The following is a 16,623-nucleotide window of genomic DNA, read 5'->3' as shown; positions in this document are numbered from 1 at the left end:
TAAAATAACACAGCGCCATATCGCACCAAATAGCCTGGTCAGGAAAGGGGTGAAATCCTCTGGAAGGTGAGGGGTTAATCCTGTGTTGGGTGTATTTTTTCCTGACAATTTGTGTTTGATAAACAACTGTGCAAATATTGTGTGACAGGAAAAAATGCAACAGCCAACATTTTATTCTCCGGGGCCTCGGCTGTCAGAAAACGTAGAATGATTGGCTGTTCTAAGCAACAAAACCAGCGTGTCCTGCACCGGAGGGGGCTGGCAGCGTGTCCTGCACCGGAGGGGGCTGGCAGCGTGATCTGTGCCGGGCAAAGGGCACCATGCTAAGGGCCGCTCTGAGCTCAGTGTGCGGCTCGCCTCTCCCCCGGTGTCGGCTCTCCGTTTCCAGCTCCGGTCTCCCCCGGTGTCGGCTCTCCGTTTCCAGCTCCGGTCTCCCCCGGTGTCGGCGCTCCATGTCGGGTTCGGTACAGTTGAGGGTGTTCCCGGAGCGCTGCCTGTTCGATGATCCTCTCCGGCTGGAGGTGAGCGGCTTGATCCCCGGACAGGAGGTGACTCTCCGCACCGAGCTGACCGATGAAGGCGGGGAGCCGTTCACTTCCCTGGGTCGGTACCGAGCCGGGAGCGGAGGGGAGCTGGAGCTGAGCCGGAGCCCGGCGCTGGAGGGCGGCACCTTCACCGGAGTAGAAGCGGAGGGGCCCCTGTGGGCTCTGGAGCCCCGGAATGGTGTGAGGAGGAGGATGATGAAGAAGGACGTGCGGAGCCCCCTGATTGCCCGCTTCTCCCTCCACCAGGAGCCGGCCGGAGCTGTGCTGAGCACTGCGGTCCAGGAGAGGAGCTTCCTGGGGGAAGGAGTCCGGAGGATCGGGGTGAGGGAGGGCGCAGTGCGGGCCACTCTCTTCATACCGCCCGGTGAGTGTCCCCAGGACAGGGGAGCGGGGTCACTGGGGGGGACATGAGGGATCGGGGTCACTGGGGGGGGGACATGAGGGATCGGGGTCACTGGGGGGGGGACATGAGGGATCGGGGTCACTGGGGGGGGGACATGAGGGATCGGGGTCACTGGGGGGGACATTGGGGTGACATAGGGGAGTGGGGACATATGGGATCTCGGTGAGGGAGGGTATCGTGCGGGCCACTCTCTTCATACTGCCCGGTGAGTGTCCCCAGGATAGGGGAGTGGGGTCACTGGAGTTGGACATGGGGGAGCGTGGTCACTGGGGGGGACATTGGGGGATCGGGGTCACTGGAGGATTGGGGTCACTGGGGGGGACATTGGGGGATTGGGGTCACTGCAGGTGAATAAGAAAAATTGGGGTCACTGGAGGTGACATAGAGGACCGGGGACACCAGGGGTGACATATGGGATCGGGGCGCAGTTCGGGACACTCTGTTCATACTGCCCGGTGAGTGTCCCCAGGACAGGGGAGTGGAGGTCAGTGCGGGTGACATGGGGGATCGGGGGCACTGGGGGTGACATGCAGGAACATTGGGGTCACCAGGTGTGACATTGGGGAGCAGAGTCACTGGGGACATGGTCGCCAACCACCCATAAGTTTACTGGCAGTTTTTAAAAATTGTTTGATTTTTACCTGTCCATAAATGTCCAGGAATGGTAACCTGCTGCCCATAAAAAAGATGGCTGCAAGCGGCTTCGGAACTGCGCATGCACAGTACGCATGGTGACACCATTTACAAACTCTAAATAGCAGAGGAGGACCGTCTTACTGAGCCTGCCCTTGGTGACCCCATTACCCTGTGGTGCACCCCAGCATTCTTGAGGAGGAGACAGCAAGCCAGTGACAGCTGCAGCCAGTCCAGTGTCTCCTTGATGTAAGGGGGAAGTGAATACACAAAGGTAAGGGGGGGCACTAATATAAAGGTTCCCCCTTATATCAGTAACCCCCCCCCCCTTTACCTCAGTGGTTTAATTCTGCGGAAGGTGGTCTGTGGTCACCAGAGTACCCCCCACATCAGAGTTCCCGGCATTCCCCCTTGAAGCAGAGTCCTCAGAGTTCCTATTTACATCAGAGTCTGCAGAATTCCCCCTTACAGTACAAGGGGGAACTCTGACGTAAAACACAATGCTGCAGACCCTGATGTAACTGGGAACGCTGATGTAAAGGGGGGTGTTGCAGACTCTGATGTAAGGGGGGGCTGTGGTGAACAGAGACTACATTACATCAGAGTTCCCCCTTACACCAGAGTCTGCAGCATTGCCCCTTATATCATGGTCCTCAGATTCCCATTTACATTAGAGTTCCCTTTTACATCTGGGTCTGCAGAGGTTCCCCTTGCACTGTAAGGGGGAATTCTTCAGACTCTGATGTAAGGGGGGACTCTGTGGACTCTGATGTAAGGGAGAACTCTATGGACTTTGATGTAAAGGGGAACTCTGTGGGGTCTGATGTAAAGGAGAATTCTCAGCACTCTGTTGTAAGGGGAACTCTGGGGACTCTTGTGTAAGTGGGGGGCTTTGATGACTAGAGACCCCCTTATATCAGAGTTTCCCTTTGCACCAACACAGAGTCCACAGCATTCCACCTTACTGTATATCAGAGTCCTCAGAGTTCTCCTTTATGTTAGACTTCACAGGGTTCTCCTTTACATCAGACTCTAAAGAGTTCTGCTTTACACCAGAGTCCTCACCATTCCACCTTACATCAGAGTCCTCAGAGTTCTTCTTTACATTGGACTCCACAGGGCTCTCCTTTACATTAGTCTTCACGTTGTTCCTGTTTACATCTGCTCCGCAGAGACCCTGTGAACGTAACGGGGAACCCTGTACATTGTGATGTTAGAGGGAACTCTGTGGATTCTTGTGTAACTTCCTCCATCTCTGGACTCTGATGTAAGGGGGGCACGCTGATGTAGGGGGGGACTCTGATGTAAAGAGGGACTCTTGGAACCCTGATATATAGGGAGATGCTGGGGACTTTGATGTAAGGGGTACTCCGATGTGAACACAGGGTTCATCCTTACTGCTGCACTCTTGTTTTGTATATTACTCCTGACCCCCGGCACTCTATACATTACATAGTCTTGATGTCGGTGTTAAGTGTCCCAACAGTTGCTGGTTTTAGGACCCATTCACCCCCGAATCTGTGTGCTTACTGCAAATGTTTTTATGTGCAGTCATGTGCATTGGATCTGCATTTTTTTACGCGCATTTGTATTAATTTGCTATGCATTTTTTCTAAGCTTGCATTTAGTTTGAGGTCACTTCTGTCTTTTTTCTTCTTTGGACTTTTATTTGCACCAAGCTGTGTTGCAGTGCATTTTTGTGCAGTTAAATGCATTTACGCTCATTTCTGTGCATTTACAGTGCAGAAAAATGCAGCTTGTTGTACTCTTTTTCACTGCACTGCCCTAGTGTGAACTATGCCCATAGGATAACCTGGATTTTGGACTGTCTATGCAGTTGGAGTGCAGTCAAAAATGTATCCAACTGCATCTGGTTTGAATGGGCCCTTAGGGACAGTTCACACTACATGCGTTTCAGTTGCTTTTTTTTCTGCATCCAAAACACATAGACAGTACTGTAGGTTATATGGTTGTCAGTCAGTGCTTGCAGTTCCTGTGTGTTCCAGTTGCAGAAAAAAAAAGTAAACCATGCTGCATTTTTTCTGCACAGAGCTGTACTGGAATGCGGTAAAACGCATGAAAAATGTACCGGAATGCACTTGAATGCACCAAAAATGTACTGGAATGCACATGAACGCAACAAAAATGTACCGGAATGCACTTGAACGTATAAAAAATGTACCAGAATGCACTTAAATGCACCAAAAATGTACCGGAACACACGTGTCCCTATTTAAATTGAAGAAAAAGAGAGGGGGAAAAATGAACTGGAATGCATCAAAAACGCACCGAAACGCAGCAAAAACGCATCCAGAGCGCATCTGGACTGTGTTTCTATAGTGCGAACCAGTCCTAAATGAAGTTCTTTTTCAGGTCAGCTTAGTCAGTCAGCCTTTTGTATGTGCATGAAATCATATGTAGTGGAAACATTTAAAAAAATGATCCTTTGTCCCGAGGTGTGTTTGTGTCTGTTGTGGTACAGTAATTGACAATATTTTGTGTATTGTTATTGTTTAGGATTGTTATATGTGTGCATTGTGTATAGTGACTAGGCACAGACTCTGTTCACCACTTGACCTCTTGAAGGTTTTACCCCCTTTATGACCAGAGCATTTTTTTTTTTGCTATTCAGCACTGCGCTACTTTAACTGACAATTGCTCTTTCATGCAGCACTGTACCAAAATAATTTTTTTTTTTCACACAAATGGAGCTTTCTTTTGGTGGTATTTGATCACCACTAGGTTTTTATTTGCTATACAAACAAAAAAGCCACAACATTTTGAAAAAAAACACATTTTCTTAGTTTCTGTTATAAAATTTTGCAAACAAATAATCTTTATTCATACATTTCGGCCAAAATGTATTCTGCTACATTTCCTTGGTACAAATAACCCAAATCAGTGTATTTTATATAGTCTGTGTGAAGGTGATAGAGTTCACAATCTATGGTACATATGTACAGTACATGGTATGTATACTCTGCCTACATATACGACAAGTATCTATCTATTCAAACAAAACAGTTAACATAAAAAAATTACAAAAATGTTTAAATTAGAAAAAAAATAAGAATAGGCAGACTTTGTGGACCACTAGGTGTTTTTCCTGCTGTCACATTTCTGTGTTTCTATGAAAATCGATCAGTTCTGATGTACTGACTGCCTATCTCATTTCTTGAGGCCCTAAAACGCCAGCACAATACAAATGCACCCCCCCCCCCAAAAAAAGACCCCATTTTAGAAAGTAGACAGTCCTAGGTATTGTGGAAGAGGAATGGCGAGTTTTTTGAAAATGAAGAAATTAAATATTTTTTTATTTTACATTTTTTTAACGTACTGTCAGCAGTTCAGTAGAGCGTAATCGTATGCTTAGTGTAGCGGTGATCAGGGACACTGACTGGTAAATAATAACAATTTTTTTTTTAACCACTTCCCTACCGGGCACTTATACCCCCTTCCTACCAAGGCCAATTTTCAGCTTTCAGCGCTGTTGCACTTTGAATTGCAATTGCGCGGTCATGCAACACTGTATCCGTATGACATTTTTATAATTTTTTTTTCACACACGTAGAGCTTTCTTTTGGTGGTTTTTACTTGCTGCTGGGTATTTTATTTTTTGCGCTATAAACAAAAAAAGAGCAAAAAATGTGAAATTCAAAAAGCTTTTCTTTGTTTCTATTATAAAATTTTGCAAACAGGTAATTTTTCTCCTTCACTGATGTGCGTTGATGAGGCAGCACTGATGGACACTGATAGCACTGACAGGCGGCACTGATGAGGTGGCACGGATAAGCAGCACTGATGGACACTGATAGACAGCACTGACAGGCGGCACTGACAAGGTGGCACGGATAAGCAGCACTGATGGGCGGCACTGATGAGCTGGCACTGATGCTGTTGCACTGATATGCAACAATGATGGACACTGATAGGCGGCACTGATGAAGCAGCACTGATATGCAACAATGATGGACACTGATAGGCGGCACAGATGGACACTGATAGGCAGCATTGATGGGCACTGTTGGGCAGCACTGATGGGGGGCACTGCTGAGCACAGGTGGTTGGCACTGTTGGGCACTGATCATCACTCTTGCCGGTTATCGGCAGTACTTTCATCACGCTGTGAAAGCATGAGGAAAGTGTAGCCGATAACCAGCAACTGCACTTACCCGGTGATCTGCTGTGTCATTGGACACAGCTGATCACATGGTAAAAGGCTAAATTATTATATAAACTTTTCTAAGTGCTCTCAATAACCAACCAAAATACATTAAATAAATAAAATAAATATATAAATCCATAAATGTCCCACAACTTATTAGATGTCCCAAAATACTTTCATATTCCAAAAATATCTGTGTGGATATTCCAAATTGATTTGCAGATAATCCAGTGGAGACTTTATACAATCTTCGTGAACCTCAAAACAAAAAACTTAAGATAGTGTATTACCCTTTGACTTATAAAATCAAGTGAATCTAGTGTATCATGCGAAATCTATAACGTGCACACTCCACACGTGAGAGAAAAAAAAATATATATAAAAATAAAAAAAGTCTAAAATAAATAAATCAATATACTTAATATATAAATAAATAATGGAAACATAATATATAAATAATGTATTTTATATTCCTAGTAGTGAAGATAACAAATCCCCAAAACACAAACAAAACTACACGTGATAACCTCCACATACGGAAGGCTAATAGTGGACACTTCAAACAAAGTGGCAAATCAAGTGTTTTCCTCCACTGGTGAAAAATGGATAATTACCCTTATGAGCAATATGCTAAGCATGGGATAGTGGCAATCTCCAATGTTTCTATTTCTCCTCTTGTTTTACTCTTCCATATCCTCTTAGAGCAAAAAAGGGAAAGATTCAGCGGTATGTAGTATATAAAAAAACACTTTAATACGATTTCTTACATTAAAATTGGTGACATTCAGCTTCCAATCCTCAAAGCAGTGAAGGTGCAATCCCTGGTATGAAAACCAGCATGTTCCCACTTCCAAAATGGCCGCAATCGCACTTCCGATTTGCGTGAGTGCGTCAGACGGCACGTGTCCCGATGCGTTTCATCACTTCCTGGACTTTTTCTCGAGGGACCAATCTGCTTTGAGGATTGGAAGCTGAATGTCACCAATTTTAATGTAAGAAATCGTATTAAAGTGTTTTTTTTATTGCCATTTTACAATTACCACGAATTACCATTGATTTTTAGACTGATAATGTCTTTGTGAGTGGGCAAACATTCAAAATCAGCAGGGGATCAAATACTTATTTCCTTCACTGTGTGTGTATATATGTATACATGTGTATAATATTTTTTTCAGCCACGTGCTCTCCAGAGGATTTACCCCCCCCCTCTTCCTGACCAGGCAATTTTTTGCAATACTGCGCTGCGTTACTTTAACTGACAATGGCGCAGTAATGCAACGCTGCACCCAAATGAAATTTACGTCCCTTTTTTTCACAAATAGAGCTTTCTTTCAATGGCATTTGATTGCCTGTGCGTTTTTTTATTTTTTTGCGCTATAAACAAAAAATACTGGCAATTTTGAAAAAAACCCGATATTTTTGACTTTTTGTTATTAAACATGTCCCGTAAAAAAAATAAAAAAAAATTTTGTCAGAAATTTAGGGCAAAATGTATTTTGTATCCCAATACCTGTAAATTAATTGGTTTATGTGAAAGTATAGGACTTACAAATGGCAGTATACATACTGGAATTTTTTAATTTTATTTTTTACTAGTAATGGTGGTGATCAGCGACTTATGGCGGGACTGCAGCGGGCATTCTGACACTGGGGGGAAGTGACTTGGTGTCACTGACATCCCCAGTGACACCAATACAGTGATCAGTCCTAATAAAATGCACTGACACTGTACTAATGGCACTGGGCAAGAAGGGGTTAACATGTGGGGAGATCAAAGGGTTAACTGTGTGCTGTTTTACTATGGGGGCTGTGTGTGTGTTTCACTGTAAGGATAGTGCTTTGTATGGCTATGCAGATCCAGTGGCTACTTAGCTGCTAGGATTGCTCTCACAAAAAAGATAATCACCAAACACAAAAAAAAGATAACAGTCTGATGCCTGCAGCTGCAGGATCATCCCGGTATAACTACTGCAACTCAAGGATGTATAGGTATGTCCTTGGGCAGGAAGGGGTTAAACACTTTTGTCTAGCAGGGACAACCATGGGCTAATCGAACTTTGGCCGGTACCTGCTGAACCAGTTGAACATTAATAAGTATATGGCCAGATTTACGTCTTTCATTACAAGGACATTGCAAGTGAAACGTTGTATTGTTGATATTGTACAAAAGCATCTTGTTCACTTTCTGCTAAATTGAACATATTAGTGTAGCTGGCAATATAAATGCTCCATAATCTTTACAGGTTATGAAAACATGTTGATTGACATTCCCCAGATCAGACTTTAGACTTAACATCAGATATGTTCAGTGTTATATAAATACATGGCCACACACAGCTAATGTGTAAGGAAAAGTCTATGGGCTTGGAAAAATCTGTATGTAAATGGATAGAAAACTGGCTAAAAGATCGTATTCAGAGAGTAGTGGTTAATGATTCATACTCTGAATGGTCTAGGGTTGTCAGTGGTGTACCCCAAGGTTCACTGTTGGGACCCTTACTTTTTAATATATTTATAAACGATATAGAGTCTGGGATTAAAGGTACAATTTCAGTCTTTGCAGATGACACCAAGCTGTGCAGTGGAATAACGTCCTTACAGGATGTCTCCAATTTACAAGCCGACCTCAATGCACTGTTTAATTGGCAACTATGTGGCAAATGTGGTTTAATGTTGATAAATGTAAAGTTATGCACTTGGGGGGCTAAGAACATGCATGCATCATACATACTAGGGGGGTTACAATTGGGGAAATAAATGGTGGAGAAGGATCTGGGGGTTCTGGTAGATCACAAGCTTAATAATGGCATGCAATGCCAAGCTGAGGTTTCTAAAGCGAGAGATAGCGGGGAGAGAAGATCTGCTAGCTGTCACAAAAGGGACTGGAAGGGGGGAGCAGAGGAGAGTACATAAGCCATGGAAGGGGGGCATCTAGCAGAGCAGTCTTACATGGAGTATGGGAACATGAGGGGATGCTTGCACATACCAGTCTGGTGAGGGAGGTAGAGCTCCTTTCCAGAATGGCACTAGTAGCCCTAGCAGTCAGTGTGCAGTTTTCAGGGTTCATTCTTACAACTAGAACTCGAGTCACACACTGGGCACCCCTGGCACATCAGTGCATGCCTCCTGATCTCCCCCCCAGACAATCGGAGTCCTCCACTGCTAAATAGCATTAACATGAAGGATTGCACCCTTGGCTTTTTCTGCACCTGCTGTGGTGACCAATCGGTAATCGGCTGGAGAGATGGGTAGACTGTGACTGAGTCAGTCGGTGAGGTCGGTACAGGAGAGTATAGAATTACAACTTTTTTTTTGATGAACTGGATGGACTTTTGTCTTTTTTCAGCCAGAATAACTATGAAATTATGTAGGAGAATCCCAGACGCCCCAGCTAGAGAAGCGGCAGCCCAGGGGCCATGCCGATCCAGCAGCTCCAGCGCCTCTTCCTCCAGACTCATACGTGGTGCTGCAGGTCACTGGGGGAGAGGCAATTGAGGGCTATAGGGGCAGGGATTAGGGAGGGGGATTATCACAAAAAAGTGAGAATACTTTAAGTAGAGCGAGAGAGAGAAACAGACATGGCGGGAGCTTTGGTTGCCCTCACCCCTTTAAAACTGGACACCTATTAATTGCACAGGTTCTGAGGCTGATCTGATGCACCTAAGGCACTGAGTTTAATTACCATCTTAATCAGCCACATAACCTGTGTAATTTATATGTGCCCAGTTTTAAAGGTATGAGGTGGCAACTCACTGGTGCATTTGTCACTTACTGCTTCCTCTTTGGAATCCACCTGTCACTAGTTTTATTAGCTACCAGCCTGCAGCTGTGCTGTGGATAATGTGAATCCACATGAAGGGGAGTCTGTTCAGAGCTCGATAGGCTGGGTGGGGGGAGGACTTTCTTGGTATGGAGAAGGAGGTGATGGTAGCACCCTCAGCTTGTTCTGGTGAATACAGCTCTTACTGTTAAACCTGCGATGACTATGTGGAGGAGGAGGTGGCGGGAGCAGGGGGATTCCCTAAGCTCGATTCGGCAATGACACCCAGGAGGGCAGAACTATGCTGGTGTGAAGGAGGGGGGGTGGGGGAGATGCCCCCTCCCGCTGCTTGTAAAAACGATCCAGCGGCTAGTTAGCTGCTCGGATTGCTTTTACCAGAGAACCAACCATTAGCTCAGTAAGTCCTGCTGCCTGCCAAAAAAAGTACTGCCCAGCAGTCGGAACTACATGTCCCGGGTGGCGGGCAGTAGGATTTGAACATACCTTACTATGGAATAGGAGGACATACCTGAACAATCCATTAAATTGGTATCAAATCAGACAGGCCCTTGTACTACATAGCTGATGAGAGATCTAAAGGAGATTGTAAAATCAGATTGTATAGAAAGTGGGTGGAAGGTAGTGTTGTAATGTGTTCACACCCTATCACACCCTCTTCTGCCATGCAACAAGTAAGTGAAGGTTTCTGGGAGATGAATGCTGAGAGATGATCTACAGGAAGTGATGGAATCGGAAATTTATTTCAGAAATTCAAATAAACTGACAAGATTTTAAACCTCCTAGGGTAGGGATAAGGTAAGTGAGAGAAAAGCACAGTGGGATGGCTGGGCCAAAAAAGTGAAATTCTGCCATAAAAAAGTGAATTTATCCTTTAACTGCTTCCCGGCCGTCCTATAGCAGAAATTCTTCTACAGAGCGGCACGGGTGCGTAAAATCACGTATATACAGTATCTCACAGAAGTGAGTAAACCCTATTGAGCATCTGTGGGGCATCCTCAAACAGCAGGTGGAGGAGTGCAAGGTCTCTAACATCCACCAGCTCCGTGATGTCGTCATGGAGGAGTGGAAGAGGACTCCAGTGGCAACCTGTGAAGCTCTGGTGAACTCCATGCCCAAGAGGGTTAAGGCAGTGCTGGAAAATTATGGTGACCACACAAAATATTGACACTTTGGGCCCAATTTGGACATTTTTACTTAGGGGTGTACTCACTTTTGTTGCCAGCAGTTTATACATTAATGGCTGTGTTTTGAGTTATTTTGAGGGGACTGTATACGTGATTTTGCATTTCTGGGTAGGGGACGCGCGCAAGCCGTGCCACAATTCGCGGCGGCAGCTGTCAATCACTGGCCCTGGCCAGTAATTACTCGTCTGCGCCCGGTGATTTCCGAGGATCTCCAATGGGGAGGAGGACTGTTTTGTTTACTAACAGTCCTCCTCCCTGTCAGCTCGGGCACACTGCTGTGGATAGCTGTGCACAGCAGTGTGATTACAGTGAATCGCACACATCACAGTAAAACACTCCCAGCACACAGGTAATCCTTTGATCGCCCCTCATGTTCACCCCTTCCTGCCCAGTGCCATTAGTACAGTGTCAGTGCTTTTTTTAGCACTGATCACTGTTTTAGTGTCACTGGGGATGTCAATGACACCAAGTCAGGTCCCACCAGTGTCAGAATGTCCACCGCAATCCTGCTATAAGTCGCTGCTCGCCGCCATTACTAGTAAAAATAAATTCCAGTATATATGCCACCATTTGTAAACGCTATAACTTTTACGTAAACCAATTTATTTACACGTATTAGGATTTTTTTTTAGCAGAATACATTTTGGCGGACATTTATGACGAAAGTTGATTTATAAATTTTTTTTTTTACTGGACATGTTTAATAGCAAAAAGTAAAAAATATAGTTTTTTTTCTCAAAATTGTTGGCCTTTTTTTCTTAAAGCGCAAAAAATAAAAAACACACAGGCAATCAAATACCACTGAAAGAAATCTCAGGTCATGTGAAAAAAGGACGTAAATTTCATTTGGGTGCAGCGTTGCATGACCGTGCAATTGTCAGTTAAAGTAACTCAGCGCCATAACGCAAAAAATGGCCTGGTCAGAAAGGGGGGTAAATCCTCTGGAGGGCAAGTGGTTAAATTATCCTGTTGCTGTATATTGTAACACATAAATTGTATGTTATGTAACATGTCAGAAATTTTGGTGTGCAGGTAAGTTACTGATAGGTCCATTTAGAGATATTATACACAGGATACCCTACATTTTGCTGAAAAGGAGCTATTCTATCTTTTTTAAGCCCTGTACAGAATACATCATTTGATGGTAGCTGTTTATAGGGGCCTTTTTTAATATACAGACTACCAGTCATGTAAGGAGTGACAAGTCCTGGCACCCATGCTTGGATTTTGTCTTGGTATGATTTAACTATTGTTAGAAAATTGCATTAAGGAACGTTTAAGTTGAAGATCTTGATCTAATCTATTTTTTCCAGCAAGATGAATTAAACTAAACACTTTAAAAGTGGAATGTAATTTTTTTATGTCTCCTGTGTAGGCCCTGGCCCATTTCCTGGCATCATAGATCTGTATGGAACAGGAGGAGGTCTCGTGGAACACAGAGCCAGCCTCTTAGCCAATCATGGCTTTGTGACGATGGCACTGGCGTTTTTTGATTATGATGACCTTCCTAGCCATCTAGGTGGGCTTAATCTGAACTACTTTCATGAAGCTTTGGAGTTTTTAAGACGACACCCAAAGGTATTTATGTACTTCTACATGATCTCTAAATAATACGCCTTGGTCTTGGAGGTTCTCCAGTGCACTACAAAATGTAGATGTGCATTTAAAATGAATGGCTGCTCTAATGCAATGCTGGTAAAAAAAAAAGTGTTCAAAAAGTAAATGGAAAGATGTGAATTGAGCATTAACCCCCATGAAAATTGGATGTAGTTGTGCATTTGTCCTTGTTCAGATAACAGCCTAGTTTTTAGTCAGGCTGAGAAGTCGTTTGGGTCTTGTTACCCCAGGTACACTAGCCCGTATATTTATTATAGACAACATCTGCGATGAGGCGGTGATGCCAAATCCTGAGGTGACTAGTAATTGACCCTCCAAGTCAGGCACATTTACTTCCCACAAAGTATAGCCATACTGCTGGCTAAAGCGCTTAAAGAGGAACTTCACCCTCATTTTAAAAATAACAGCAAAGGAACCTTTAAAATTTGTAAGTAATGACAACCTACAAACAGATACCTGTAGATAATTGCAAACCTTTTATTTGTTGCATACCTTTTTTCATGTGGTGCATCGAAATTAAAATTCTGGTACCGAAACTGAAAATTCAGGATGCACTTGGCCGTAAACCGAAATGGACAGTTTTTAAAAATGTGTATATTTTTCAAATGCAATTTTTTTGGAATTTAATGAATAAAAAAACCAAAACACAATATATACCCAAATTTTTATGTAAAATATGACAGATGATATGTCGTGTAAATTGATACCCAACATGTCATGCTTTAAAATTGTGCACGCTCATGGAATGGCGTCAAACTACGGTACTTAAAAATCTCCATGGGTGCTGCTTTAATAATTTCTACAGGTTACCAGTTTAAAATTAAAGAGGAGGTCTGGTGCGAGAATTATTGGTCTTGCTCTGACGTTCACAGCGATACCTCACATATGTGGGCATGGCCTACGTATGCGTTCACCACTGCACAAGAAGATGGGGGCACTTAAAACTTTTTTAAAATTATTTATTTTATTACTTTTCTTTTACACTGTCCCTTTTTATATTTTCTTTTATTCCTATCACAAGGAATGCAAACATCCCTTGTGATAGAAATAAGCAGTGATGGGTCGTCTTTATGGAGAGATATGAGGTCAATAAGACCCCGCATTTCTCCTCTACAATGTAAATTATTAGATAAAAAAAAAACAAAAAAAACCATTGATCTAGTGCATTTTTAAAAAAAAAATACAGCCTTGTTTACAAGGCGCCAGAACTGAAAGTGACGTAATGACGTCGCTCCGGTCCTCCAAGGGCATAGAGATAAGTGGAGGCCATCTTTCCGTAACATTTCAGACACAAATTTCAGTGCATCCCTTCTTTTTTATTTTCCTCTCCATACTTCTGCTGGCCATTTCCACTAAAGGCAGATGAATCTATCTCTTTCACTGCCTGGAAATCTAGGTCTCCATCCTGGAATATTTGACAGGGCACATCATTTAGCCTGGGTTCACACTGATATGGTGGAGCACATTGCATGTGATTCACATAGGAACCACACCACATTCCTGTGCAAATCACATGCAATTTCTGTGCGGTGCGATTTGAGCCATACATTTTGTATGGCTCAAATCGCACCACATCCACACCAAAGTAGTGCAGAACCCTTATTTTGTCCGCACCAGAATCGGATTGCATGGGTATTCACACCCATGCGATCTGATGAGGCACATCGCACCGCATTTTGCAAACCGATTTTGTGGCGTTGTTAACGTAACATACACATCCGCAGTGGTTCGCATGAACGGGGTGTGATTATGTTGCAGTGCGGAATTCACCCAGAGACCGGTGCAAATTCCACATAACATCAGTGTGAACCCAGGCTTAAGGGAGAATAGCCATGGCTTCACAGAGGCATCCAGGGAAGGCTACATCACCAGTGCCTCACTTATCCAGAAAATAAAAAAACTATAATTGTAAATAAAACAAAAAATGTTTACCTATGTTTTCATATCAGCAAGCTGGGCCTGTAACTGTTGATGAACCAGGTTTACATTGTGAAAGAGAGATACCATGAATTGCTAGTTTTTATAGTTCATATTTTGTAGATTTTACAATCTGATTAGAATGTTAGGGTACAACAGAGAATACTGAAATGTCTTTAATGTTTTCTTAGGTTAACAAACAAGAAATTGGGATTATAGGTCTTTCTAAAGGTGCTGACCTAGCAATCACAATGGCAACATTCCTACCTGGAATCAAGGCAGTTGTCAGTATATCCGGCTGCAATGCCAACACTATGGCCCCATTACCTTGCGATGGCTTTGTGCTCCCATGCTTGGGGTTAAGTACTGAGAAGATTAAGCTTACAGAAACTGGTGAACTGGATATGTCTGAGTTTATGGATGACCCTATGGACCCGGCGTTTCACGAGTGCCTCATCCCAGCTGAAAGGTCCTCTGCTGCCTTCCTCCTCTTATCCGGTCTTGATGACAAGAACTGGCCCAGTTCATTATATAGTAAGCAGTTTGTTGCACGTCTCAAAGAGCACAAGAAGGACGTTGAATCGTACTATTACCCTGGGGCTGGCCATCTGTTGGAGCCTCCATACTTTCCTCTGTGCAAAGCTTCGAACCACAAACTATTGGGAATGCCTATGTTATGGGGAGGTCAGCTTAGAGCACATGCTAAAGCACAAGAAGATGCGTGGAAAAGGATCCTAACATTTTTCTCAAAGCAACTTAAAGCACACAGCCACCTGTAGATACCCTCTAGCAATAATGTCTCAAATATACAATTTGTATTATCATCAATAAATAAATTGGAGTTTCAAGTAATTTGCCATTTTGAATGTTCTTATTTGCGAGTCATCTGCTGTCTCCTGGGGTGTCCAGTCATTTCTCAACAATTATAGCTGCCCAATGTATGCTGGAAGCTATTTTAAGTAGTTCTAAACACTAAAGGTTTTGTACCTTAATGCAGTCCTCCCTCGATTCAGCACTGTACCCATTTGCAGCCCCTCCTCTTCTTACAGGACACAGAGACAGCAGAGGGAGCCAGTGGCTCCTGGTGCTGTCAGTCAAATCCTGGGTGGGGCCTGGCTCAGCCTCGCTGTGTGTGCTTATGGATCAATACAGGAGTGCGCCTGCCCATGTGCCCCCATAGCACAACACTTGTTACGGGGGCAAGGAGTATACAGGTGAGGAGGAGTGCTCAGTGCTGGATAGGGACTTCAGAAGAAGTGGTAAAAGACCGTTCTGTGCAATATCGTTGCACAGAGTAGGTAAGTATAATTTTCTTTTTATTTTAGAAACAAAATTGCCTTTTAGTATCACTATAAGTTTATAATTTCATGTGTACGAGAGATTTTATGTGAAAGTGGAATTCCACCTATACACCTAACGAGTCTTTTAAACCTTTTCCTCCTCCTAACACCTATGCTAACTAACCTGTATAAGAAAGAAGTATACACTTACCTATTTTCAGGCCACTCTGGTCCAGTCACGTGATCCCCCCCCCCCCCCCCCGTATCAGCTCCGACAATGGCTAGTAAAGCCTGGAGTGGTGATATCAGTCATAGGTTTCAATGACCCATCCATTGTTGGCACTCCTTCCTCTCCCCTGTAGCGGCGTTTGCTGACACAGGGGAGCCGAACAACATGACCGGACCAGAGCAACCTGAAAATAGGTAAATACTGTATATACATCTTTCTTACACAGGTTAGGTAGCATAGACGTTAGGAGGGGGGAGGGGACAGTTTTAGGGCTAGTTAAGTGAATAGCCGGAATTCCACTTTAAGTAAAAACAAATGTTTTATCTTAATAGGTAAAGTATATGTGAACCTTAAGTAATTTCTCCTATTTGCTTGTTTTTGACTGTTAAAAATATTATTGAAAGTGTTTCGTTACATCTGTTTGATAACTGCACAAAAAAATACCTGTTGATCCTGCCAGAAATCCAGTGCTGTCCTGTCCAGTTTGAATTGTTCACTAGCACAATGTTATTAGAAAGTGTGTTAAGCAGGCCATAGATGGAAGAATAATGAAAACAATAGAAATATGAGCGCTGGGTGATAGTAGACCAGTTAGGTACAAAACAGGTAGGAGCAGCCAGCATAGAAGGGGAAACAACCTCAGATCCTCCGAGAAATGCCAGAAATAAAGATACAAATGCGGCGCTCAATCATAGTTGCAGCATATGGAAGATATCTCACAGTGTTAAAACTTCATTAATATGATATATACAGATTAATGTGACTGTTGTGACACAATAAGCAGTGATAAACCTTCCGTGACTGTCGTGACCGTGGTGTTAAATGATATTAACAGCAACACCGCTTATTAGGTATAGATCATGCGGAGT

General features: G+C 43.6%; 1 protein-coding gene across 1 annotated transcript; it reads left to right on the top strand.

Moving 5' to 3' along the window:
• The first annotated feature begins 296 nt into the window (after positions 1-296).
• LOC149454961 (acyl-coenzyme A thioesterase 1-like) lies at positions 297-15,097 on the top strand. The gene is made up of 3 exons (XM_089686902.1): positions 297-909; positions 12,087-12,289; positions 14,437-15,097. The coding sequence occupies exons 1-3, from the start codon at positions 321-323 to the stop codon at positions 15,022-15,024; spliced, it is 1,380 nt and encodes a 459-aa protein (XP_089543028.1). The 5' UTR covers positions 297-320; the 3' UTR covers positions 15,025-15,097.
• Positions 15,098-16,623: the final 1,526 nt, after the last annotated feature.

This window comes from Staurois parvus, unplaced genomic scaffold (assembly GCF_062004578.1).
Source record: "Staurois parvus isolate SC_StPar_1 unplaced genomic scaffold, SC_StPar_1.0 ptg000414l, whole genome shotgun sequence".
NCBI lineage: Eukaryota > Metazoa > Chordata > Amphibia > Anura > Ranidae > Staurois > Staurois parvus.
Note: the sequence above shows the minus strand (reverse complement) of the source record. Positions and strands in the feature narration are given on the sequence as shown.